We start from the raw sequence: 27277 nt of genomic DNA, 5'->3' as shown, positions 1-27277 counted from the left end.
TCTTGTGGCTGCTTGGAAGAAATTGCATAATGCGACAAGGCCGACTTTTGTTCACAACCATAACATAACCTTACGATAAATCTATTGATATAATTTGATGTGCAAAATTCAAAATTCAAAATTTTTATTCATTACTATAGGATACTAGGTATATATCGCTTAATAATTGTCAAAACGTATGGTTTAACAACATTGGTTGACGTCAAATAAATTACTTAAAAACTAAGTTTACTGCCGCTTCCAAGGCGTCAGCATTTTCTTCAACAACGTCAACTTCACAATATTATTAATATTGCAATAAATGGTATTCTATGTATGTATGTGTGTATAGCGACCGGAAGGCGTGCGGCATGCGCGCCGCGGCGCACAGCGCGCCGGCGCGGCAGGCGGCCAGCGAGGCGGCGCACGCGCCGTCCGCGCAGCGCACGCCGCCGCCGCACGAGCCGCACGCCGCCGCCGCCTCGTCCGACCCGTCCGGGCAGTCCACTTGCCCGTCGCATCTGGTGGGGGGATTTCTCATTTCAAATGCTGTTCCAAATTTAAACTAAACTATTGAATATAGAACTAAGGCCCCTGTCTAGCAACGACGTTAAAAATTCGTCGCAAATGTTGAATAATTATGGAACTGGCTATCGTTTCAATAACGTTATGTCGGGGGGATTCGTCTTTTTAAATGCCGTTCCAAATTTAAACTAAACTATTGAATATAGAACTAAAGCCCCTGTCTAGCAACGACGTTATGTATTGGTCGCAAATGTTGAATAATTATGGAACGGACTATGGTTTCAATAAGGTTATGTCAACTTCGCTTAGATGCTGACGAAGCCTATGTACGATCGAATGTGGAAAAGGACTAAATGTAACTACTCCTTATTATCTCTGCTGTTTACAATAATTAATACAATATATGGACCACAAAAAAATGAAATATATATCATATGTAAATTAATTAACTGAACTAATGAACTATAAGGCCTCCTAAGGTCCCAAATGAATTGAATGAATGTGGCATTTCAGTCTTTTTAAAATTATTATTTCTGTCTACACCGTGAGACATAAAGGTGTAATTGTATATATGTATTTAAAAATAAAAATTACAATAAAACACAGTGGAAGTAGTTGGAAGGAGACTGACATTTGATTGACGAACGCTTAACAAGAATTAAGAATTCACTATAAGCTCACCTCCGCTGCTCTTACGTTCTTAACCTTGACATTCAGGCAACTGAATATGTAACCACGTATCCAATACTAGTTAGGTTTACCAGCAAACGTTGCAGTCGGTAATCTCTTCGTGTAAAATCCTAACTCACATAAACCACGATCCATACTTGCAGGCGCACAGCGGTAAGGATGCATATATACATACATAAAATCACGCCCCTTCCCCGGAGAAGAGGCAGAGACTACCTCTTTCCACGATCTCTGCACACTTCCTTCGTTTCATCCATATTCATAACTCTCATTAAATGATATTTATTTACTTGAAACATGGTACAAATGGGTGTTAGAAATATACGAGTATGTGATCTTACATGCGTAGAAATTGTTATAAATTGTATATATTTGCTTGTATGTTAATTTTTAAAATAAAAGACGTGATTTTTGCTCAACAATCTATTGGGACACTAGATGTTGGACAACACATTATTGGACATTGTCATAATATGAAAAATAAATAAAACCAGACTAACATGTTCCGCCAGAAGTATGGCATGTAAATACATACATACATAAAATCACGCCTCTTTCCCGGAGGGGTAGGCAGAGACTACCTCTTTCCACTTACCACGATCTCTACATATTTCCTTCGCTTCATACACATTCATAACTCTCTTCATGCAAGCTCGGCGGTTTCGGGTACTTTTACCTGACCCAGGACGTCCTTAATTTGATCAAGATACGTTCGTCTAGGTCTTCCCACTCCGACCTTTCCCTCCACACTCTCCATGTATATCTGCTTAGTCAACCTGTTTTCATTCATCCTCTCCACATGACCGAACCATCTCAACATATCCTCTTAAACTGTCTTATCTGTAACTACATCTTCTTTCACACCACAACATTCCCTTATCACGCTGTTCCTTATCTGGGCACTCAATTTCACACCCAACTTCTTAACGCTCTCATTTCCACTGTATGTAAATATTGTTTTGTAACAAAAATTCATCATGCAACCTCACCTCCAGGCCAGCGGCACGCAGTACAGCCCGGCGGCGGGGCGGCGCGCCTGGCCGCACAGGAAGTGTCCGGGCGCGCAGTGCGGCGGCGGCGCGCACGCCAGCCCGCAGCCGCAGCGCCCGCCGCCGCCGCACGCGCCGGGCGCGGGGCCGCACGGGTGCGCCGCGCACGGGTGCTCGTGCGCAACCTGCCGCAGGTGATCACGTGTCATCAAAATTATTTATTCATTACCAGCGACCCGCTCCGGCTTCGCACGGGTGCTAAATTCGGAAAGAATTATACATAAATAACTTCCTCTTGAATCACTCTAACTGTTACAAAAAACCGCATCGAAATCCGTTGCGTAATTTTAAAGATTTAAGCATACAGACAAACAGACCAAAATAGCGACTTTGTTTTATACTATGTAGTGATTATAGGATACTTCATATCGCTTAATAATTGTCAAAACGTATGGTTCAACAACATTGGTTGACGTCAAATAAATTACTTAAAACTAAGTTTACCGCCGCTTCCAAGGCGTCAGTGCAGAAGGAGCGGTCACAAACTGCACTGCAGCATTTTCTTCAACAACGTCAACTTCACAATTATGTGTACTTGTCAGATAGGCTATACAACGTGTCTAAGTTCTATAACAACAATAGGTTTTATTATCAATTTATTCTTTACTAGAGGAATCAATCAACCCCGCTGGAACTCCGAGATAAAAAGTAACCTATATGTTATTCTGAGTCTTCAGCTACCTACTTATTATACTACACTTAATATATCTTATACTATACTTAATATATTTGCAAAAGAATAGGACCTTTTCATCTCGTTATTATGGATGTCGTAAAAGGCGACTAAGGGATATTTTTACAAACTTGGGATTCATTTTTAAGGCTAGCAACCTGTCCTGTTTGAATCTCAATTGTATCACCAAGCCAAACAGCTGACCGTGGCCCGTATCAGTATTGTCGTCGAGACCGTCGACTCTGCCTACCCCGCAGGAAGCTGTGACCCACCTGCGCAACAGCGACGAGTGCGTACGCGCGAGCATGCAGCGCGGGCGCAGCGGGCAGGTCGCGGCGGTGCAGCGGCAGCCGCATGAGCGCGCGCTCGCCGCTCGCGGCGCCCAGGTACAGCGCGCCGCCGTACGCGCCCAGCGCCGACACCCAGCCGCCCTGCCACACTTGCCGGCTGCGAACGATATTGTTCAATTCAATTCGATTCAAATTCTTTATTGCATATCATAAAGTACATCAGTTAAATTACAATTCTGCTTATAAATAGGTACAATATGAACCCTGTTGGGCATCGCAATTATAAAATAATATGGAACGGCGGGCAGGTTTATGTCGACTAATGTGTTGAATATATCTAACAATAAAAAAGTGTCGTATTATATTTGGAGAGAGCTTTGTTATCAGACACGTGTGGTTTTGATAACTTACTTATTCTAGTCTATAGACACATATAGGACGTCCTGGTAAAGGGTCAGGTCGAAAGTACCCGAAACCGCCGAGATTGCATGAAGAGAGTCATGAATGTTGATGAAGCGAAGGGAGTATGCAGAGATCGTGGCAAGTGGAAAGAGGTAGTCTCTGCCTACCCCTCCGGGAAAGAGGCGTGATTTTATGTATGTATGTATAGACACATACACACACACTTTTCTTCTTTACAAATGCATTTGTACTGAGTTTGTTGAGTTAAGCTTTAAAATTTAGACTACATACACTTAATCGTATTTTTAAATATAATACATTTTTCATCTTTCTCTTAACTTGGTACATTGTTTTCATTTTTGGTAATTATTATATCGCTCTAATCGTTTCTTTTATCAGATATGTGGTGATCTGTACTACAGGCTTCTTTTGAAACGTATCTCGGACAGCATTCTCTCAATTTTCCATCCATACTTTTGTATTTTGCCTATTTTTAAGGATAACTGTACAAATTGTGTGAGATAAATAAACGTTTTATTATTATAATTTTTTTATTATGTTTGATCCTGGATTGGGTGAGTCAGGTTTTTAAACGAAGCGACTCCCATCTGACCTCCATAACCATTGCAGGGGAACTTAACCACATCCAGTTGCCTGAATGTGCAGGTTTCCTCACGATGTTTTCCCTCACCGTATAAGCACCGTTTAGTCATAAAACTAATGTACATAACTTTGAAAATAGTCATTGTTACATGACCGCGTACAGAAATGGTTCCACGTTTAAATACTTACGTTTTGTTATCGGATAAATCAACGGCATAGATCTTAGTGCTGACTGCCCAGTAGACGATAGAAGTGGCTTGGTCAAGCGCGAGCGCGGTCGCGTTGCTCGCCCGCGCCAGTTCTACGCGACCGGTGCCGTCTACATTGGAGCGCATTATAGCGCCTAGACCTACATCGTTCCAAATTAAGAATCTGAAATAGAAACACGTTATTTTTACCAAGATTTCAACTATTTCCAAGATTAGAATTTGTTTTTAGCTTGTAATTTAGAATAGTTTTTTTATTATTATAAAATAATTAATATTAGTTTAAATTATTTAATTAGGTATATTTATTTTTAGTACTTTTCTGATTAATTATAAACAATTGTATGTAATATTTATAAACAAATAAAATATTCCATTTCCAAGAAATAAAAAAATGTGACATGATTTTACATTTAACACGTGCCATTTATTTTGAAATCTAAACAAAAGTGGTTTTTTAACCGCCTTCAAAAAAAAAATGTGGTTGGTATGTCCTTGATTATCTCGCGTTTCGCTGAACCGATTTTGATGCGGTTTTCAGGAAAGTGTTTACGCAAAGAAGGCCCTAGAAATTTCTTTAAAAATGGAGGCCATCGATTAAAAGTTATTATAGAATGCCAGAAATGTTAATTTTTAGTCAAACACCGCATAATACAATACAAATCTAGGCTAGTTCATTACAATGTCTATCCTAATATGTCCAGAACCATTGAAAAGGGCGTAAACTTCTTACGAGGACATAACAAACATGAAAATAATCAAATTACCTTTTCGTCTGATGAAACGCCAAATGTCTGGGCATCATGTTCTCACCGCGAACAATGACTCCGGTCAGACTTGTATTTCGCACAGACGTAGCGTTTATACAATCCGAATCTAGTCCAGTCCAGTACAACGCTTGTCCCAATACGTCCAGGACCATGTGAAACGGGCGGGGAATCCCTTCCACGACGACATAAGAGTCTGTAATGGCGGACGTGGAGTAGTAAGAGATGGGAACGCCACGGATTGAGTGGGAGTCTTCTTCTATCCAGTATAAGGTCCTGTAAAAAAAAAAACATTTTTTGTTTAAAGAAAGAAAAGATGTTTATTTGGTACATAATAATATTATATCAACAACAGAAACCTTAATCTATAACAACTTTTGTACCAAAATGTCACTGATTTCATCAAGGTACGTTCGTCTAAGTCAGCCTTATCAAGACAGTTGGCTCTGTCTACCCCGCGAGGGATATATATACGTGATTGTATCTTTGTATGTATGACAAAACAAGATTAATTTTGATCCAAGGGCTTTTACGGTTAACAACATTAAGAAAAGCTTATTAACCCTTCAGCTGCGGCGGCTATACGCAAACTGCGCACCTCGTCTGCGGCGTTCAAGCGCCGCGGCGGACGGGCGCGCAGTGTCTTAGATTTTGTTGTATATCTGTATATAATTATTTGGGACCTACCCAAAAATTTATTTTTTTTTAAAGATATATAAATGAAGAATCATATGCAATAAATTTTGATGCGAAAAAACACTTGCGTTTATTATATTTAGGTCACTGAATTCAAAACTTACCGAAAAATTATCCATTGTAAATATTTTACTGATTTTGCAATTTACATCTTTCATATATTCTGTTTTTGTTTACTATTCCACAAAGTCCAATAATTGAGGAATTTAATGGTGCCAAAAAGTTATTATGTCCCAAGTAAAATTCTCTAAAATCGTCTTCACAAATAATCCAGTAAGAATCACGATTTCGCCATTTTGCAACTTCTACAACGCAAACTTTATACTTCTATTACCATGAAAATATTGAAATGTAGATTTATTTGAGGCATTGTAATCGTAAATAATGTATTTGGCTTCACAAAACAACAAGTAAAATGTATCTAAATGTCTTAAAATAGTATATTTCTACTAAAAACTGAAAACTTACCTAGAAAACTATCATTTTTTCAATTGGCTCGTTCATTCACTTACATTTGTCTTTGCTCAACTGTAAGGGCAGTGTGGCAAACACGAAAAATTGTAGTTTCGTTTTTATATCAGACATATATAGCTTGCCTAGAGAAAATGAGCGAAAAACCATAGCCAAAAACTAGAAAAATGTATGTCTGTGTGCGTGACTTGTTTGCCTTGCTTGTCTGCTGATGGCCGTATCTGGACAAAATGGCGGCATGTGGTTAACGCCTAACTGCTGATGGCCGTATCCGTCCACTGTCAATGTTTGTCTAACTGCTTTAGGTCGGATCTGGGCATATCTACAGGATGTTTGTTTTTAGTTGTGCACGTTAGTAATTTGGAAAAGAGTGTCTTGTAAAAATAAAAATAAAATGTTGATTAAAATGTTTCTTTTATTGGAATACAAAAATGTACAATGTTTATTGGTTTCCACTACTCTAAACCTATTCAATTCATAGTACATACTAGTAATTATTTTTACCAATGATTCATAGTACATACTAGGAATTATTTTTACCAATGAAAAAATAAAAATAAAATTACAATTTTGTAAAAATAATTACTGAACTGTTTTTGATAAGTTTTTTTTTTCAATAAATCTATAATGATAAGAACTATGTAATATATAAAGACTTATTGAAAAAAAATACTTTCATCAAAATCGGTTCAGTAATTTTTGAGATAGGGAATAGTGTTGAAGTCGGTTGTTTTGTAAAAAAAAATACTTATTTTTAATGAATTATGAATTCAAATTAAACAAAAAAATTTTGCGTAGGAATCGAAATTTTAGATTCCCATCATTTCACTTTACTGATAACAACAACGTTTTAAAAGGGTGTTATTTAAACAGTCTGCAGAATATTCATATGCAAAAAAGTTTACACAAATTCAGAAGCGCAAGTGAAGAATAGGATAACAGAAGAATAGGCACCAAACTGCACTGCAGCAGTGTCTCTAAATGACGTCAACTTAAATTTTAAACAAAGCATGTTTGGACTCAAAACACGCATGCGTTCGATCGAGCTCAAGCCGACTGTAACCAAACTCAAACGTTTATTCAGAAAATAGGCCTTTGTAGGCACTTTTTTACGTCAAATTACATGTAAAAATTATCGATTTAGATAAATTAAATAGATATGTATTCAAAACTCAAATTTAAAATTATTAATTCTTTCAAAGCTAAAGACTACTAGCGCTTCGTAACCGACCACTGCAAGAGAAGAAACGCCGAAAGAAACTCTTTTCAACAGTATTGGTCGCCTACTCGCCTGAAGGGCTTTGAATTTTTTTTTTTTTTATTTTATTTGTATATTCATTCTATGTATCTTATAACCCGTAGACCAAACCAGTGCAGTCCTAAGAAAGAAGGGATCAAAGAGAAAAAAGTATTTTTAAACAATAATCCTAATATTAATATTTAAAAATAAAATAATGTATACATAAATAGATAAACACCCAAGATCAGAAGTCAATATGAAAAAGATAATTTACCAACTTGACCTGACTGGGGATCGAACCCGAGACCTGGAAGTAGCAGTCTGGTGTGTTGACTACTACATCACACATTTTATATAAATATATAACTAATATAAATAAATAGATAATATTTAATTATATATTTTATATATATGTAACTACAGAAGTAATTTACAAACTATAGATTTTCTAAAGTATGATACTCAAGCCAACATTGGCCAACACAAATATACACCGTGCAATGACTGCACGCGATGTTACATTTTTGCCTGCATCTAACACAACGTCCCCTCTTAAATTTATCTTGTTTTTTGGTTCGCTCCTCGGTCACCTCATTATGAACAGGGAAATGATTAAAATCCCTGTTCAGCCTGCTACAGGTGGGGATGGGGACCTGGCGCGAACGTGAGGAGACGTTTTGTCCGAATTCTAAGCAGAGCTCTTCAGCAAGCTTGAAACGAAATTGGCGGTGAGTCATTTTTTTATGCTGGCCAATGTTAGCACAATATATAATATATGCATTTAAAATAGATATATTTAAAAGACGTCTAAAAACTTTAATATACCATTTGATTCCCCTCTTTCTTTCTAATAAATACATGCTTAGCTTTTGATCTTTGAGATCGACGCCTCCCATGTATTTATTATATTCATGGACCACGACTGGTTTGGAGCAGGGTTGGCCAGCCCTGTGCCCTGGAGCCATATCTGTTTTGTGGTAAGTAGATACAGTGGTGACAAGCTTCACATCTTTCCATGCTATGACGGATACATCACCACAGTGTCTACTTACCACACTACCCCTAGCCATCCTTTTATCCTGCAAATTTTGGATTTCTACGGGCGTGTCTTTTCGGCGACGGTTCAGAGTACCGACTACGTCAGTTTTATGTTTTTTTAGAAATTGGGTCAGAGGAACAGAATTATAAAAATTGTCCATGAACAGGGTATATCCCTTGCCTAAATAGTTCTTGAAAAGCTCAAGGACTATTTTGGCAGTGGATGTAGTAAACCCGTAAACCGTTTCTGCAGTTGTCGTGCCTTTGCCGGCATACAAAATTAAATTTACTACGTATCCAGTTACGGCCTCACAGAGTTCATAACTTTTGATACCGAATCGAGCTGCTTTGGAACGAATGCATTGTTTCCAGCTTAAATGACCCTTCCAAAGCAGCAACGATTCGTCTATCGATACTTCTCTGTGAGGCACGTAAATGGACTGGAATTTTTTATTTAAATAATCTATAATAGGTTTTATTTTAGCTATTTTCTTATCACGCCCCTGTACATGTATGTTGTTGTTATCAGTAAAGTGCAAAAATTTTAAGAGCATTACGTAATGATCCCTTGACATCAGTTTTCGAAACTCCGGCATACCCATCACACCCGTCATCCAATATTCCTCTAACCTACTTCTTACACATATTGACATAAATATCATCACACCTATAAGCCTATATAGTTCGGAAACCGAAGTTTCCACCCAGTCGTTCATGCGAGATTTACTTGGCATGGAGTCTCCGGTTTCAAAGAAACCGGTTATTGTTTCCCAAGCGTAATGATTCGTTTCGTGGACAATAGAATCCATCAGAGGCTGGTCCCAAATTTGAGTAAACAAGCCTAAAGGACTTGTTCCCTCAATTTTAGGACCAGCTTCTTCGTTGAAGTCCTCCCTGACCCCTCTAAATTCGTTAAAATCAGATGACCAAGTCAATGGCTCCTCACTAACTTCATCTTCAATAAAATCGTCATCTGATTCCAACATCTGCTGTAACTGATCGAGAGTCAATTCTTCCTCGGCATCCTCATCACTTCCAGAGTCGATGGCTAATTCTTCAGCCAGCTCAGGATCCAGTATGTCTTCATCCTATTAAAAAAACCAAACCCTAAACCACATGCAAGCATACACACAAACATAACAAAAGCGGGTATTGTTAGAGATGCCAACCACAATATTTTTATAAAAAGGAATAATTAGTGTATCCCAACGATGAACAGGAATAGAGATTCCTGTTCATTTTTATTCAATTAACTTTCAATATATTCATGCCATATTGCCAATTTCGCTGAATTACGTTATTGAGCATACACCAAACACCTTTATATCAATGAAGTTACAATACATTCATACCGCATTGCCAATTTTAGCAGAATTGTGTTATTGAAGCACAAACCAAACACCCTTAGTTACATTACCTTAGTTACTGGATGGACTAGATTTCTATCAGATAGTCCGGTGCACGATGAGAGCGGCAATAAATAAAAATCCCTTTCTCAATGCAAGTAATTTATACTTTCAAAGAGTGTTATGAAAATGAAACTTACAGGTTCTCGGCCAAAAAGATTACGCGGCTGACCTTTCGTACGTTCCTCTGGTACCTAAAAAATAATTATTTTGTAAATAACATTGCATGTTGTGATAATAGGTAATATTTTGTTTCGATAATCCTTACAATAGACATCAATAAGTGAGCAATAAGTTAGTATACATCTCGACATATTATTATCTTGGTAGTTAAAAAAAAGTTGAACATCTACTAAAGTTATCAAAAAAAAGAAAACCATTCTTACAGCAGCTACTTTTTCGCCGCCATGGACCAACTCATCCACGATCTCTATGGCTTCGCCTTCCACAGATAAATTTTGGGGCCGCCAAGGCTGTAATAAAATATACGAAATAATCAGTTTTTGTTTTTAAAGTAAAAGGGAAAGTTAACAAAACTGGAAAATAACATACTCTAATCCTCCCTGATCCAGATGTCTCCAAGACTACATCTCTGCCCCGAATAAGGGATCCCTGAGGAGTTCTAGTCACCTCCAAGCCGACAAACATGCTTCTGGAAGTACTTGGGGTTTGGGGTTCCATTTTAATCTGTCAATAAAATAAAATTATTAGCATGTATTCAAACCAGACATCGATGTCATCAGAAAGTGCTCACGGAGACAAAACTAACGAGCTAAAACACAGCGCGATACGAGTTACCGGAGCGTAGATCCTGTATACCACCTTCCGACTGCATCATCAGACCCTCGATGTCACTTCATCAGAAAGTGCTCACGGAGACAAAACTAACGAGCTAAAACACAGCGCGATACGAGTTACCGGAGCATAGATCCTGTATACTGTATACCACCTTCCGACTGCATCATCAGACCCTCGATGTCACTTCATCAGAAAGTGCTCACGGAGACAAAACTAACGAGCTAAAACACAGCGCGATACGAGTTACCGGAGCGTAGATCCTGTATACTGTATACCACCTTCCGACTGCATCATCAGACCCTCGATGTCACTTCATCAGAAAGTGCTCACTGAGACAAAACTGACGAGCTAAAACACAGCGCGATACGAGTTACCGGAGCGTAGATCCTGTATACCACCTTCCGACTGCATCATCAGACCCTCGATGTCACTTCATCAGAAAGTGCTCACGGAGACAAAACTAACGAGCTAAAACACAGCGCGATACGAGTTACCGGAGCATAGATCCTGTATACCACCTTCCGACTGCATCATCAGACCCTCGATGTCACTTCATCAGAAAGTGCTCACTGAGACAAAACTGACGAGCTAAAACACAGCGCGATACGAGTTACCGGAGCGTAGATCCTGTATACCACCTTCCGACTGCATCATCAGACCCTCGATGTCACTTCATCAGAAAGTGCTCACGGAGACAAAACTAACGAGCTAAAACACAGCGCGATACGAGTTACCGGAGCGTAGATCCTGTATACCATCTCCCAACTATCATGACATCATGTCATCAAAACCAAACGACATTTTGACTAAAACCAATAAAATAAATTTCGTAGATTTAGTTTCAATCAATGAATAAATCACAGAGGCTTTTGAAAGCATGCTGTATATTAGCGTCGCGATACAATACACAGACAGTGTACGACACAAGTAAGATGGCGGACATAGTGCGTATGTGTGCGTGTAACGGATTCTCAGTCTTGAAAAATATAAGATATTTACAAAATCCATGTATTTATTGTAAAAAAGTTAGTGTATTTCAATAGTATAATAAATTTACTATCTAAAACCAATTATATCCATTACAGAGGTATTGGATATAATGCATAAACTAACACGAAAGAAATATGTAACACACTCCATCTACTTTTGAAAAAGCTAAAATCCTTCTTTTTTTACTAAATCTATAAACTTTTACACGTAATTGCTTCGAAAGTAACTATATAATAACGAAATAAAAACATTTACATACCTGTTTGTAATTACAGCCAAAAAAGACGAGTTTTCTCACACGTTCTTCAGTCACTTTGCAACACAACGAAGTCACAATTTGAAATGACTTGGTTAGCTAAATGAACGGATGAAATTCATATTTGACAGTTGTCTATGACGGCTTCATTCGTTAGAAATACATTTCAAATAATAAAACACCTTATTTCTTGTTATTAGATATTATATTTGTGTAAAAACTACGACGAGTGCATTTGGACGGATCCGGAACAAAGCATTCCTAGTACATGCCCGGATACGGCCTAAAGCTTACGAAGGGTTAATATAATTTACTTGTTAGTGCCGTGTGGTTCCCGGCACCAATACAAAAAAGAATAGGACCACTGCAACTCTTTCCAATGGATGTCGTAAAAGGCGACCAAGGGATAGGCTTACAAACTTCGGATTCTTTTTTAAGGCGATGGGCTAGCAATCTGTCACTATTTGAATCTCAATCCAATCATCAAGCCAAATAGTTGAACGTGGCCATTCAGTCTTTTCGAGACTGTTTGCTCTGTCTACCCCGCAGGGGATATGGACGTGACCATATGTATGTATGTATATTTACTTGTTAGTAGGGTCGTATTCAATCGCCTTAATATTCTTCAATCCAGTGACCGGTATGTACGCGTCGGGGCACTCCCCGTATGTCATGTACAGCCTCCCTATGGAGTTCTTCAGGGCGAAAAGCAGGAACTCTTCTGGTTCTGTTGACAAAAAAAAACATTATTATTTTTGAAAAAGTGCTTGAAATACTATGTTTGAATAGCGCCATCTAACGGCGAATTCGAATGTATCGGTACTGCAATTCCAAATAACGCCATCTATTGACGCTAGTATGAACTAATTCGTGAAGATGTCTAGTTAACAGGGCAGGTGCTGCAGCCGCCGTTGTCTCCCCCTGTATATAGTCACCGGAGCACGTGAGGTTGTCGGGCCGCAGCCGGTAGTGCGCGGCGCAGTGCTGCAGCCGCCGCTGTCTCCCCCTGTATATAGTCACCGGAGCACGTGAGGTTGTCGGGCCGCAGCCGGTAGTGCGCGGCGCAGTGCTGCAGCCGCCGCTGTCTCCCCCTGTATATAGTCACCGGAGCACGTGAGGTTGTCGGGCCGCAGCCGGTAGTGCGCGGCGCAGTGCTGCAGCCGCCGCTGTCTCCCCCTGTATATAGTCACCGGAGCACGTGAGGTTGTCGGGCCGCAGCCGGTAGTGCGCGGCGCAGTGCTGCAGCCGCCGCTGTCTCCCCCTGTATATAGTCACCGGAGCACGTGAGGTTGTCGGGCCGCAGCCGGTAGTGCGCGGCGCAGTGCTGCAGCCGCCGCTGTCTCCCCCTGTATATAGTCACCGGAGCACGTGAGGTTGTCGGGCCGCAGCCGGTAGTGCGCGGCGCAGTGCTGCAGCCGCCGCTGTCTCCCCCTGTATATAGTCACCGGAGCACGTGAGGTTGTCGGGCCGCAGCCGGTAGTGCGCGGCGCAGTGCTGCAGCCGCCGCTGTCTCCCCCTGTATATAGTCACCGGAGCACGTGAGGTTGTCGGGCCGCAGCCGGTAGTGCGCGGCGCAGTGCTGCAGCCGCCGCTGTCTCCCCCTGTATATAGTCACCGGAGCACGTGAGGTTGTCGGGCCGCAGCCGGTAGTGCGCGGCGCAGTGCTGCAGCCGCCGCTGTCTCCCCCTGTATATAGTCACCGGAGCACGTGAGGTTGTCGGGCCGCAGCCGGTAGTGCGCGGCGCAGTGCTGCAGCCGCCGCTGTCTCCCCCTGTATATAGTCACCGGAGCACGTGAGGTTGTCGGGCCGCAGCCGGTAGTGCGCGGCGCAGTGCTGCAGCCGCCGCTGTCTCCCCCTGTATATAGTCACCGGAGCACGTGAGGTTGTCGGGCCGCAGCCGGTAGTGCGCGGCGCAGTGCTGCAGCCGCCGCTGTCTCCCCCTGTATATAGTCACCGGAGCACGTGAGGTTGTCGGGCCGCAGCCGGTAGTGCGCGGCGCAGTGCTGCAGCCGCCGCTGTCTCCCCCTGTATATAGTCACCGGAGCACGTGAGGTTGTCGGGCCGCAGCCGGTAGTGCGCGGCGCAGTGCTGCAGCCGCCGCTGTCTCCCCCTGTATATAGTCACCGGAGCACGTGAGGTTGTCGGGCCGCAGCCGGTAGTGCGCGGCGCAGTGCTGCAGCCGCCGCTGTCTCCCCCTGTATATAGTCACCGGAGCACGTGAGGTTGTCGGGCCGCAGCCGGTAGTGCGCGGCGCAGTGCTGCAGCCGCCGCTGTCTCCCCCTGTATATAGTCACCGGAGCACGTGAGGTTGTCGGGCCGCAGCCGGTAGTGCGCGGCGCAGTGCTGCAGCCGCCGCTGTCTCCCCCTGTATATAGTCACCGGAGCACGTGAGGTTGTCGGGCCGCAGCCGGTAGTGCGCGGCGCAGTGCTGCAGCCGCCGCTGTCTCCCCCTGTATATAGTCACCGGAGCACGTGAGGTTGTCGGGCCGCAGCCGGTAGTGCGCGGCGCAGTGCTGCAGCCGCCGCTGTCTCCCCCTGTATATAGTCACCGGAGCACGTGAGGTTGTCGGGCCGCAGCCGGTAGTGCGCGGCGCAGTGCTGCAGCCGCCGCTGTCTCCCCCTGTATATAGTCACCGGAGCACGTGAGGTTGTCGGGCCGCAGCCGGTAGTGCGCGGCGCAGTGCTGCAGCCGCCGCTGTCTCCCCCTGTATATAGTCACCGGAGCACGTGAGGTTGTCGGGCCGCAGCCGGTAGTGCGCGGCGCAGTGCTGCAGCCGCCGCTGTCTCCCCCTGTATATAGTCACCGGAGCACGTGAGGTTGTCGGGCCGCAGCCGGTAGTGCGCGGCGCAGTGCTGCAGCCGCCGCTGTCTCCCCCTGTATATAGTCACCGGAGCACGTGAGGTTGTCGGGCCGCAGCCGGTAGTGCGCGGCGCAGTGCTGCAGCCGCCGCTGTCTCCCCCTGTATATAGTCACCGGAGCACGTGAGGTTGTCGGGCCGCAGCCGGTAGTGCGCGGCGCAGTGCTGCAGCCGCCGCTGTCTCCCCCTGTATATAGTCACCGGAGCACGTGAGGTTGTCGGGCCGCAGCCGGTAGTGCGCGGCGCAGTGCTGCAGCCGCCGCTGTCTCCCCCTGTATATAGTCACCGGAGCACGTGAGGTTGTCGGGCCGCAGCCGGTAGTGCGCGGCGCAGTGCTGCAGCCGCCGCTGTCTCCCCCTGTATATAGTCACCGGAGCACGTGAGGTTGTCGGGCCGCAGCCGGTAGTGCGCGGCGCAGTGCTGCAGCCGCCGCTGTCTCCCCCTGTATATAGTCACCGGAGCACGTGAGGTTGTCGGGCCGCAGCCGGTAGTGCGCGGCGCAGTGCTGCAGCCGCCGCTGTCTCCCCCTGTATATAGTCACCGGAGCACGTGAGGTTGTCGGGCCGCAGCCGGTAGTGCGCGGCGCAGTGCTGCAGCCGCCGCTGTCTCCCCCTGTATATAGTCACCGGAGCACGTGAGGTTGTCGGGCCGCAGCCGGTAGTGCGCGGCGCAGTGCTGCAGCCGCCGCTGTCTCCCCCTGTATATAGTCACCGGAGCACGTGAGGTTGTCGGGCCGCAGCCGGTAGTGCGCGGCGCAGGCGCAGCGGAAGGCTTGGGGCGCGGGCAGACACAGGTGCTGGCAGCCGCCGCTGTCGACGCCGCACTGGTTGCTGCCGCGCCGCGTCCACGCGCTCAGGGACGAGATGTAGTCCAGGCGCGACTGCACGCGGCGGCGGGAGCTGCCGTCCACTTTCTTGGCGGATTCTACTACGCCTGGGGATGAGGTAATTAAGTATTAGTTAGCTATGTGTGGTGTATTACATGAAAGAGCTTGAAGTAAACAGTCAGCTGTTCAATTCATTGTCAAAGTAATATAAGATATATTCGAAACCTATTTTACATCGAAGACTATTTTATTTGTCATTGTCAATTTATACTGACAATGACATTGACACTTTTCACACAACGCAAGAATCCACTACGTTATCATAGTGGATCCTTGCGTTGTGTGAAAAGTGGACATCTTTAAACAGGGAAACATCTCTGTCTATGCTATTACTCATTTGTTTAAGCGCAATAATACAGAGCTGGGATATCTTAGCCTATAATATTATTCCAAAACAAAACAGTTTAGCAACAAATAAAACTCACCAGTATTCCAATCACCCCAAAACACCGTATCCTTATACAATGTAAGCGCATAGGGCATAGACACATTCGAAATGAGCGTCTTCCTTCCAGTTCCGTTCAGAAAGGCGTACTCTATGGTCGGCGGGTCCAACGCCGCCCAGAAGAGTGCTCTCCGCTCGTAGTCTATGGCCAGAGCGTGCGCGCGTCCGGCTTGCTCTATGATGACGGAGGGGTTAGAGCCGTCCATACCGGCGCGCTTTATGTTCTTAGACCCCAGCTCTGACCAATACATGAAGCTGAAAGTAAGTAGTAAGTAAGTATTTTGAAATGGCGAAAGATGTAGGCTCCCTGATCCTATAAGATACAATTTTTTTTTCCAAATTTAAGCATTTTTTCTGGTCACGTTCTTTCTTTTTCTGACATGACTATGATCACGGATGAGGTTAGATTTATAAACAAAGAACGATTGCCTTCTAACATCTGTTTGCATAGAAACCTTACAAATTTGGATTATGGCTACATAATTTAGGTGATTCCTCAGCATTGTTTCATGGCATCACTGGGATTTTTTTCATTTATAATATATTATTTATATTACTTTTATATACAGGGTGACTTTTAAAACAACTGCATCCTTTTAAACATAGACTATACCCATGCTTCTGAGCCGTTTGAGCCTATTTTTATTTAAATTAAACGTCATCATTTTCACATTTAAAAAACCCTCTAAAACTACGTCATGCGCTTTATTAAAGACCAATACTACAAAAAGAAATTAAAACTAAACATGTAAATAAATGTCTGAAAAATAAATTATTTTTCTAGTATCAAGATGAAGTAAAGTACAGAGTTGTCGAGATCGCTCAGCTGAATGAATTGTGTCGTTGACCTCTGAATCTTACGCGTCGCTTTTCCGCCGGCCGGGGTGATATGACGTATTTAGGATCGTGGATTTTGATACTTTTATTTTTTTTCGTATTTTCTGAAATATGAACCGATATTTTTCTTTTAACGATTTTAAATATCCTTTAGATGAGTACACTCAACAGTTAAGTTTATGCAGTTGAATTAAAAGTCACTCTGTATTACTTATATTACTTTTATATATTATATTGTACTATTTCTTGTAAATGTGTAAATTTCTGTGCAAAAAAATATTCTGGTTATATACCACACCACAGACAATACTTACCCTTTTCTAGGATCCAGTGCGATGCTCTTTGGTTTCTTCAGGGTCTGCCAAATAAGCGTCCGTCGGCTGGAGCCGTCCAGCCGGGCCACTTCTATGCGTTGGGTCGCCGTGTCCGTCCAGTAGATGTTTTGGGCTGATTCGTCAATTGCTAAGCCTAGATAACGTTCATTAGTTAGTCGTTTTTGTATTTCACTTGATGGTGTTGCCACAATCCTAAGCTATTATGTAAAAAATAGCGTAAGTTTTAAAGGATTAAACTATGAATAATAAATATGTGCGGGACTGATTACACAGATTGATCTAGTCTCGAAGTAGGAATAAACACGTGATATTTCAAGAATTATCTTTGAAAGGTACCTTTCATCCCGGTAAAAACTATATTTTCCGTTGAATTAGCGAAAAATCAGTATTCTTTTGGCGATGGCGCTATATTCGTCGCTTTTTGCAAGTGGCGTTTAATTCGGTGGTTTGTGTAGGTGGCATTTAATTCGTCACTTTATTTTGATGGCGCTAAATTAACGCGGGAAAATGCTAGTTGGATCTATATATATCTTTGAATGATATGTATCCAATGGATGCTTGTTACCCTTTCACGCGATTACTACTAAACAACTCAAATTACAACTCAATGAAATTTGGTATGTAGGTAGCTGAATACCCAGAATAACACATAGGCCTTTTTTCCACGCGGACAAAATGATGGGCGGCCTTTAGCCAACTATAAAAATAAATTGTAACAACAACTCACCTTCCACCAACCCGGTCCAATCTAATATCCTCTCAATGTTTGTGCCGTTAATTGAACATCGGCTTATCGTCTTAGTTTTGCTGTCTGACCAGTACAGCTTCAAACCGGAGACGTGGACGGCCAATGCGCTAAAAACAAGCGGAAAAATTAGCCATCTTTTATCCGTGTGGTTCCCGGCATTAAAAAAATAATAATAGGACCACTTCATCTCTTTGCGATGGATGTCGTTAAAGGCGACTAAAATTGGTTAATAAACATAGGATTCTACTTTTAGGCGATGGACTGCAACCTGTCACTATTTGAATCTCAATTCAATCATTAAGCTGAAAGTTGCCTATCAATCTTTTCAACTGTTGGCTCTGAGACGCAACTATATGTATGTTTGTTTTTTTATTGAGTTATTAGTTTACATGGACCATTGGTTTTATGTACCTTCGGAAGAAGGACAAAATAATTCCAAAGAAATTGATGAAATGTACAAACATTCTCTTAAAGACAAACCATACTAAACTAAGCCAATATAAATTAGCAGTTGTTTTGAAGAAACACTTCTTTTGAAGTCTGCTTTCTCTCGGTCACATTTCCATCTCTCCTGAGGGTCACGGGGTGTGCCCTTGACCATGCTAATTAATTTAATTGAATGCTATTAACGACGCGAAAGCGATAGTTTTTTGCGCGATAAAAACAGCATCGCGCGTGCCACGCTACGGAGGCTGGATAAATCAGGTTTGGACACTAAGCGACTACCGTCCAACCTCCGCAACTTTTTCAGGGAAACATAACCCATATTGAATCAAGGTTTGGTTCACAATGTTTTCTCTTCACCGCAAGCGCATTGGTTAGCACTCAAACTAATGTACACAACTCAGAAAAGAGTCATGAGTGAGTTAGGATTGGAATCTGCGTCTTCATTTTAACGGGACGCCTTATATATTCGACTAGCGACACTCTCAATATACTTCTGTTAACATGGCATATCAAAGATATCTCCATCACTCACCTCACTTCCTTGAGGTCTTTGATAGGCAGAACCGCATCGTTATCATCATTCTCGATGCTGATCCTCCCGATGACATTCTTGCGGCTGTACAAAAGAAAAGCCTCGGGCTCCACGCAGTTCTTCCTATCTTTACCTAGTTCCAAACCTGTAAAATTATCATTATCATAATATATAAAGACAGCCGAGGAAGAATTAATACTGTTTCATATAAATTAATACTCTAGAGAGATCAGATTAAGCTACACCTGAGCGTAATGATGTGGTTGTCTGGAAGTAATTGCATAAAGCAAAAAGGCCGCCTTTTGTTAAGGTAATGTACAAAAGGCGGCCTTTTTGTTTATGTTAATAAGCTTAGGATAATTCTATTGTTATAATTTGGTGGCATAGATTTTACCCGCGATTTGGTGAGCGTGAAATACTATCAGTTTTTAACATTTCTGCCAAGCTGTTTTTTTAGTTGTACTAACAAAACATAACAATTAAGTTTAAAATGCTTTGGTACGCTACAGTTAACATCTCAAGAGCCATTTTGGTGAAGCAAAATAAGTTTGCACGGATCATGACAAGTGGAAAGATGTAGTCTATGCCTACCCCTCCAGGACAAAAAACCGTGATTTTATATACGTACATACATACATATGATCATGTCTATATTCCTAGCGGGGTAGACAGAGCCACCAGTCTTGAAAAGACTGATAGGCCACGCTCAGCTGTTTGGCTTAGTGATAGAATTGAGATTCAAATAGTGTCAGGTTGCTAGTCCATCGCCTAAAAGAGGAATCCCAAGTTTATAAGCCTATCCCTTAGTCACCTTTTACGACATCCGTCGGAAGGAGATGGAGTAGTCCTATTCTTTTTTGTAATCGTACCGGGAACCACACGGCACATTTTATATTATGTTATCCACATAAATAAAAGTGATTCTCACCCAGCGGACAGCTACACACATAATCGTTCGGTCGATTGAAGCAGAGATGTGAACAGCCCCCGTTGTCGTCCGCGCAGCGGTTCCAGCCGAGCGGCTCCCCGAGTTTGAAAGCCTTTATCCCCATCATGTTGGCCATTTGTTCCACAACCGTCTGCCGGTCTAGGCCTGTGAACAGAAAAAATAAACATAGATATTCTTCCTACTTGTTTTAGGTCATCCAGGCTCCTGGTTAGGCCCGGCTGTCTCCTCTCTAGAGGAGCCTGGATTATGGATCTTGGATAGTGTCTCAGGTTTTTACACGTGACTCCCATCTGACCTCTGCAACCTTTGCAGGTAATCCTAAGCCGTTACCCGTTTAAGAGTGTAGCCTCGAGTTAGCTGGTAGTCTACGGTTCTATTATACAGGGTGACATTTAAAACAACTGCATCCTTTTAAACATAGACTATACCCATGCTTCTGAGCCGTTTGAGCCTATTTTTATTTAAATCAAACGTCATCATTTTCACATTTAAAAAATCCTCAAAAACTACGTCACACGCTTTATTAAAGACCAAAACTACAAAAAGAAATTAAAACTCAACATGTAAATAAATGTCTGAAAAATGAATTATTTTTCTAGTATCAAGATCAAGTCAAGATTCACAGTGCGAAATGGTTACTAACCGTTTACGCTATCTACTGAACTCCGCATGGCCATAGTGCATTGCGACATTCAACCTAAATTCCATTACATTGAGATTAAAATCCTATCAAATCGCACGATGGAATTTTTATACTTTTATTTTTTTTCCTACTTTCTGAAATATGAACTGATATTTTTCTTTTAACGTTTTTAAATATCCTTTAGATGAGTACACTTAACAGTTAAATTTATCCAATTCACCCTGTATAGCTGTCTCCTTCTCATTCATACATGAATCAACAATACCTGTGTTCTTGTTGATCCTGTCTAACGTCCGCCGTTGCATGTCGGACCAGTAGAGATGTTCCCCGAGCAATGTGACACCGAATATGTGAAGGATGTCAGCGCTGTGGAGTTCCTTTCTATTGGTGCCGTCCATATTGCAAACCTAGAAGAAATATATTATTAATTAATTAATTAATTAATACATTTTCAATTAGTAATAAACAATAGGCGGATTTAATAGCTCTGCAAAAATAGGCTTTAAAGCTATATAGCTAAGAATGCAACCAGAGATAATTGTAGAAGTTATCTTAAACAATCAAATCAAATTGTAATTTTTATTTTTTAACACCAAATTGCAAGAGGAAATTAATTGGCTAGGTGTAACTGGGGAACCGCGGCTCCAACGATGTTGTGTAGGAGGTTGTGTATATGCTCCAATCCGTGAAATCATTGCTTGCGCGATTTAGACTTTTCGCTGTTCTTGACTGATAGCATCACGTGATCGGTTGTTATGACTTTTGGCGTAGAGATGTCGCCACAGTACCAACATATAGTTTAACTGATAACGGATAATCAAAGACAGAGATATCAATTTATATATTTACTGAATGGTTATTTTGGGCATCATTGAAGCCCTCAAGGATGCATAATTTTCCCCGTTTTTTTTTTCACATTTTCCATTATATCTTCGCTCCTAATAGTTACAGCGTGATGTTAGCCTAGTCAAGCCTTCCTCGACAAATGGTCCATTCAACACAAAAATAATTTTTCAATTCGAACCAGTAGTTCCTGAGATTAGCGCGTTCAAACAAACAAACAAACTCTTCAGCTTTATAATATTAGTATAGACAAGCATATCTTACCTCAATTTTTCTAGTCCTCGCGTCACCCCAGTAAAGTTTGTTGTTCACCAAATCCAAAGCTATACCATTGGGCCAGGTCAGTTTTTCTGAGACCAGCAAAACCCTGCCGGTACCGTCTAAGTTGGCCCGTTCAATCTTAGGCTTCTTCTCGTTCCAGTCGGACCAGAACATCCAGCCCGCCGTGGGGTGCAAAGCTATAGCGCGGGGGTCGTATAGCTCGTCGTGGATAAGCACCTGAAAAAAATTTATATTGGATACGCTTATATACTTGGGATTCCCCTTTTTGGTGCAGTGTGGTTCCCGGAACCAAAGGAAAAAATCTCTTTCTCATGGATGTCGTAAAAAGCGACTAAGAAATAGGCTTACATACTTGGGATTCCTCTTTTAGACGATGGGCTAGCAACCAGTCACTATTTGAATCTCAATTCTATCATTAAGCCAAACAGCTGAATGTGGCCCTTCTTCTCTTGAGGACTGTTGGGTCTGTCTACCCCGCAAGGGATATAAACGTGATTATTTGTCATGTTAAGATTTTATAATTTAGTATTTATACATTCGTTTTTAAGAGATATCTTTCACTGCATACATCTTTTGTTTGAATTTGGATGCAACTATCCAAATTCATTACTCTCTGCTTGCAAGATTGTCGGTTAAGGGTAAGTACTTTTAGTATGCCACTAGCGACTAGCCTTGGCTTCGCATGGGTATTACTTATTATAGACATAGCAGAGGAAAATAGAGTGAGTAAACAAGACGCATTTTCATCATTCGTGATTAAAGGGGGCCGGTAACATTGTCTACCATTCACAGGAGAGGTATCAGTTTTTTTATAATACATTTGAGTGCGTTTGACCTCTATGCCTGTTCGGTGGTTAGCTAGAAGTGTCTTAAGGTGGTGTACGCAAGCGCAAATAATTCCTATTCACTCTTGCTTTAAAAATTATCAAGTTGAATGTATTGGAGAAGAAAGCTGCCAGGAGGGAACTCCAAATCAGAGTGGTTCGCGTGACAAAAGATTTGGCGAATCACAAGGTGCGAAGCGTAAGGGAATATCGACCGTATCTATGTACGGGTGGAATCCCTGCCCATATGTTATGCCCACTTATAACTGACCTTCCTAGCGCTGCCATCAAGCCTGGCCACATTGATAGTGTCTGCCACGGGGTCGGTCCAGTAGATGTTGCGCGCCAGCGGGTCTATGGCGATGCTGTCTCCTACGCCGCTGCTGGGGATCACCACGGACTGCTCGCTGCCGTCCAAACGGGCTCTGGATATGGACTTCAACTGGAAGGTGTAATTTGAAAAGTCAAAATTTTACTTTTGTTGCAATTTGGTGGTCTAGTCACGCGTTATCTACTGAACTAATAAAAAAAATTATAAAGAACTAACTAGCGACCCGCCCCGGCCTCGCACGGGTGCAAAATTATAAATGTTATTATACATAAAAACCTTCCTCTTGAATCACTCTACATGTTACAAAAAACCGCATCAAAATCCGTTGCGTAATTTTAAAGATTTAAGCATACAGACAAAAAGACTAAAATAGCGACTTTGTTTTATACTATGTAGTGATTTGGAAAAGGGTATAGGTTATTTTTATCCCAGTTAAAACTAAAGATACTGTATTATATTATAGGTTGCGCTTGGATGAAGCGAAAGAAGTATGCAGGGATCGTGGCAAGTGGAAACATGCGGTCTCTGCCTATCCCTCCGGGAAAGAGGCGGGATTTATGTATGTATGTACACTTACCACACTATCCGCCCAGTAAACATATTCCGTTTTCGGATCAAAGTCGACTGATAGTATTTTCTTCAAATCCCTCAATGGCAGAGTGTACGGAGTGAAGTCGGGGGAGTCGAGTGATATCTTGGAGATCATTGACCTCTGTGCGACGAGGAGTAACGATTGTGGCGCGTTGTAGCAAGTTGTGTCGCTATTTTCTCTCAGTTTCACACCCGTTGGGCACGCGCATATGTAACCCGCTGTAAGAAAAAATGAAGTTTGTTTAAGGCTCTTACCATTACACATTAATTTCTCAATGGCACAGTGCTGCCCTCATTTGAAATAAACAATTTTATCTTAAAAAAACAAAGATGAAAATTATAAATGTTCTACATTAAATTGCTAGACAATTTTAAATTAATATACGGGATAAAAACGTCACCGCGAGTGCAAAGCCCAGGAAGACTATAGAAAATTAACTATGAAATGTGGTTTATTAACTATGAAATTCACCAACCTAAAAGGAGGTACATAAAGTGAACTGTGAATTTGTGAACTACCTATTAGTTCTATTAGTTTAGAGTTAGTGAACTCCAGGACAAGGGATGCAAGGTACCACCTTGCATTCATTTTATCAAATTGATAAAAATATAATTAAAAAATCGATAATATTTTGTATGTATCCATTACATTTACAAATCTGCGAATCATCCAAAAACAAGTTCATCCAATTTTCTATTGTCTATTTATATAGCGCGTATGCTATAAATCGCGCAAGCAAAGATTTCACGAATTGAAACATAAATACAACATGGTTTGTCGCGCGGCTCCCCTGACTTAAAACCTAGTCTCGCGGAACAATCTTCCCTTTTTGGCAGTAGAGCCCGAATCTTTGCTCAAATAAGGCGATTATTGAGATGTCAATATATCGTTACAACCCTATTCAGCCAGGAAATAATCAGACCTGAATTAGCAGGAGACAGCAGACAGAGGTGCGAGCAGCCGCCGTTGTTGACACTGCAGGGGAGCTCCCCGGCTGGCATCAGCTGTCTGCTGGCATCGTACACCTTGATGTCCACCGGCACCGGGTTCGACTTGATTATCTCTTTTATTGGCCCGCTGCTTGAAATATCCCATGTGTGTAGTGACCTGGAAGATGGAGAAACAAAAACAAATTAAGACACTTTGGATATTTTGTTTGTTTTTAATCCAATTCATGTCGAGGTTATGATCACTCAAATTTAAAAACTTGGGAAGCTCATGTTGTAGAGATTCGTTTTACATTACTAAAATAGTTTGCAAGATGTATACCACATCTATAAACGGCATTAAGTACATCTGCTACACATTTTACCTGCATAATATTAAATGGAGACAAATATATTGGCAAATTACATGGATGGTGTCTTTGTAATTTCTTTAAATTTTTTAAATTATTATTTCTGATTAATCCCTCAATTAACCCCATTAATCCAACAGTACCAATATATTATGTATACAAAATACTGCCATATCATACTGAATTGTGGTACAAGATTTTATAATGGAAAAAGTTTAGTTACTTACCAAGTCTTCCAATCAGTCCAGTACAACTTATCATTGAAGGTAGTCAAAGCATACGGATACTCCAAACCCCCTTTGACAACTCTCTTTCTATTTTCCCCATTAAAGTCTATTACATCAACAAAATGAAGTTTAGCGTCAATCCAGTATATCAAATTCTTGTTGTAGTCTATAGTGATGCCGTTAGGCCAGTAAATGTTTTTCTTGACTATAACTCTCCGAGTAGATGGGTTCCCATCCATACCCGCACGTTCTATTTTGGGTACTTCACCCCAATCAGTCCAAAACATTAAGCTGAAACAAGTAACAGTTGATTAAAAGATGTCTGAAACCACAGAATATATTCCATATAAACATGAACCCCATGATAGAACTAGTCTCATATGAAACTTCAAAGCTCTGTTAGAAAAAATCTATTTCTTATTTGTCACATTTATGTAAAACATCTTAGGTAAGAGAGATGAGAGATAATTTAAAGATTCATATAAAAATACAACCTTCATTACGACTAGTTTTACAATATTTAAGAGGTTGTGGGTTAGGCTGTAGACATGAAGTTCAGCAAATAGCTGCCTGAGGATAGTGAGCTACTTGGCTTACCACTGTAGGAGTCCAAAAGGGAAGGGAGGGAGCGTAAACATTATGAAAGTTTTACTTAAAATAGAGTTCTAGATAGAAATAAACTCAAACAAACCTTACCTTTCTTTAGGAACTACAGCGATGGCCCGTGCTAAATCAACTTCTGACCAGAACAAAACCTTCCGATACTTGTGCTCTAGGCTTATGACCTCTATCCTGTTTGTCTCTCCATCTGTCCAATAGATATTGTCCGTGTACCAATCTATGGCAATGCCAGTAGGTGTGATCAGACCTTCCGTTACAATGTTCATCTGTAAAATATAAATACTTAAATAATTATACATAGACAACAATTCAAAGCTAGCAGTGGGGTGGAAGTGTGAGGTAGATCTTAAATTCATAAAAATTTAAATTCTTCTTTTTTTCCTGGCATTAGTCCCGTTTACATCATCATTTGTATGACAAATGCAGTAAATCAATGTCACTCTCACCTTTTCTCCAGAATGGGTTTCGTTGCAATGCATGCATTGTATCAACTCTGCAGTTTGATCAGACCAACAAATCAAACTCTTTCTGTAGATGAAGTCAACGGCAGACCCTTGCTCCAGATCTTTTACGATGGCGGTGGCTTTCGTGAACTTTGGAATATTGACAACCCTAATATCATTAGCAGTTGAGTAAAGAAGTATAGGATTGCTACTAACAGAGTAATAACCTGCAAGCAAAAAGAAAAAAAAATGTTTTATTCCAGCCTGTAAAAGAATGCCTGTCTTAGAGGTACCTACATAACATAACATTTTAGAAAAGATTTTACGCAAAGTTTTAAATTTGAATGATCATTACAGGGTCGAGTAATCGACTATAGCCTAGGTTGTTGAATTTGTATGAAGGTAAGCTTAACAAACTGTAAAAATATGTACTAACCTTTTAGTTGCAAAAACATTAACAAACAAAATATATGAATAACATTTTGTATAATTTTATCAGCATGCAGTATTCTTCGGCGCTTCGTCATAATGAAAACAATTGAAATCCGACCGAAGAAGGTATCATGTGTTTATTTTTGATGCTTCCACTGTCACACAAAAGGCACGGTTATTAACATTTTTTTAATAAAACAGTAAATATTTCTTTATGGCACTAGTGTTTAACAGACAACATTAAAAGATAAATTTGTTCATCACAACAAAACGAAAAGGTAAGCCAAAACAGTAAAAACATTTGTTTGTTCGGTTCGCCATAGATGATATACCCATAGACAAACTTCGAATAGACAAAAGTCGAGTTTCGTTTTGTTTCCTAAATGAACATTGTCAAAATAATTAAATTATTTAACTTAATTATTAACCAACACGCTAACACAAAAGATCACAAAAAATTTGAAAATAAATTACTAATGAAGGCTTTTATTAGCAATATAATGGGGATACTTAAAAATATTATCTAAAAAGACTTTACCTCCTGTGCTAAACAGGAACACGTTTTATGGTTCCGTAAATATCTGCAAGAGGGCGCTGATGATTGTATTGCTAACCAACTTCAAAA

At 41.3% G+C, this 27277-nt stretch overlaps 2 protein-coding genes across 3 annotated transcripts in view; both read right to left on the bottom strand.

The window, feature by feature from the left end:
- The window catches only part of LOC106139945 (low-density lipoprotein receptor-related protein 6), a 30390-nt gene extending 3400 nt beyond the window's left edge, over positions 1-26990 (bottom strand). Inside the window, exons 1-21 of the mRNA XM_060944886.1 lie at positions 26657-26990; positions 26224-26447; positions 25853-26043; positions 25157-25447; positions 24555-24739; positions 23618-23850; positions 22981-23151; positions 21868-22101; positions 21026-21167; positions 20097-20261; positions 19169-19313; positions 18169-18296; positions 17421-17574; positions 16250-16524; positions 15650-15871; positions 12668-12806; positions 5185-5460; positions 4401-4583; positions 3189-3363; positions 2184-2368; positions 336-500 (exon numbers count right to left, since the gene is read on the bottom strand). Coding sequence (XP_060800869.1) covers positions 336-500; positions 2184-2368; positions 3189-3363; positions 4401-4583; positions 5185-5460; positions 12668-12806; positions 15650-15871; positions 16250-16524; positions 17421-17574; positions 18169-18296; positions 19169-19313; positions 20097-20261; positions 21026-21167; positions 21868-22101; positions 22981-23151; positions 23618-23850; positions 24555-24739; positions 25157-25447; positions 25853-26043; positions 26224-26447; positions 26657-26747 — 3974 coding nt within the window. The 5' untranslated portion in view covers positions 26748-26990. The remainder of the gene's footprint in view (positions 1-335; positions 501-2183; positions 2369-3188; positions 3364-4400; positions 4584-5184; positions 5461-12667; positions 12807-15649; positions 15872-16249; positions 16525-17420; positions 17575-18168; positions 18297-19168; positions 19314-20096; positions 20262-21025; positions 21168-21867; positions 22102-22980; positions 23152-23617; positions 23851-24554; positions 24740-25156; positions 25448-25852; positions 26044-26223; positions 26448-26656) is intronic.
- LOC132901874 (piggyBac transposable element-derived protein 4-like) lies at positions 7586-12576 on the bottom strand. Of its 2 annotated transcripts, XM_060944887.1 has the most exons (4): positions 12083-12576; positions 10588-10722; positions 10422-10508; positions 7586-10229 (listed from the first exon to the last, which is right to left on the bottom strand). In XM_060944887.1, exon 4 carries the CDS (start codon positions 9613-9615, stop codon positions 8029-8031), a length of 1587 nt encoding a protein of 528 aa, XP_060800870.1. In that variant the 5' UTR covers positions 9616-10229; positions 10422-10508; positions 10588-10722; positions 12083-12576; the 3' UTR covers positions 7586-8028. The 2 variants fall into 2 exon arrangements, with proteins under 2 accessions (XP_060800870.1, XP_060800871.1); XM_060944888.1 differs by lacking the exon at positions 12083-12576 and having other exon boundaries at positions 7586-10508; positions 10588-11073.
- Positions 26991-27277: the final 287 nt, after the last annotated feature.

The sequence above is a fragment of the Amyelois transitella genome, chromosome 6 (assembly GCF_032362555.1).
Source record: "Amyelois transitella isolate CPQ chromosome 6, ilAmyTran1.1, whole genome shotgun sequence".
Lineage (NCBI taxonomy): Eukaryota > Metazoa > Arthropoda > Insecta > Lepidoptera > Pyralidae > Amyelois > Amyelois transitella.
Note: the sequence above shows the minus strand (reverse complement) of the source record. Positions and strands in the feature narration are given on the sequence as shown.

What these genes read in the sequence shown, in the direction of transcription:
- LOC132901874 (XM_060944887.1), bottom strand. Translation starts at nt 9,615, where the DNA reads ATGTTGGAATCAGATGACGATTTTATTGAAGATGAAGTTAGTGAGGAG.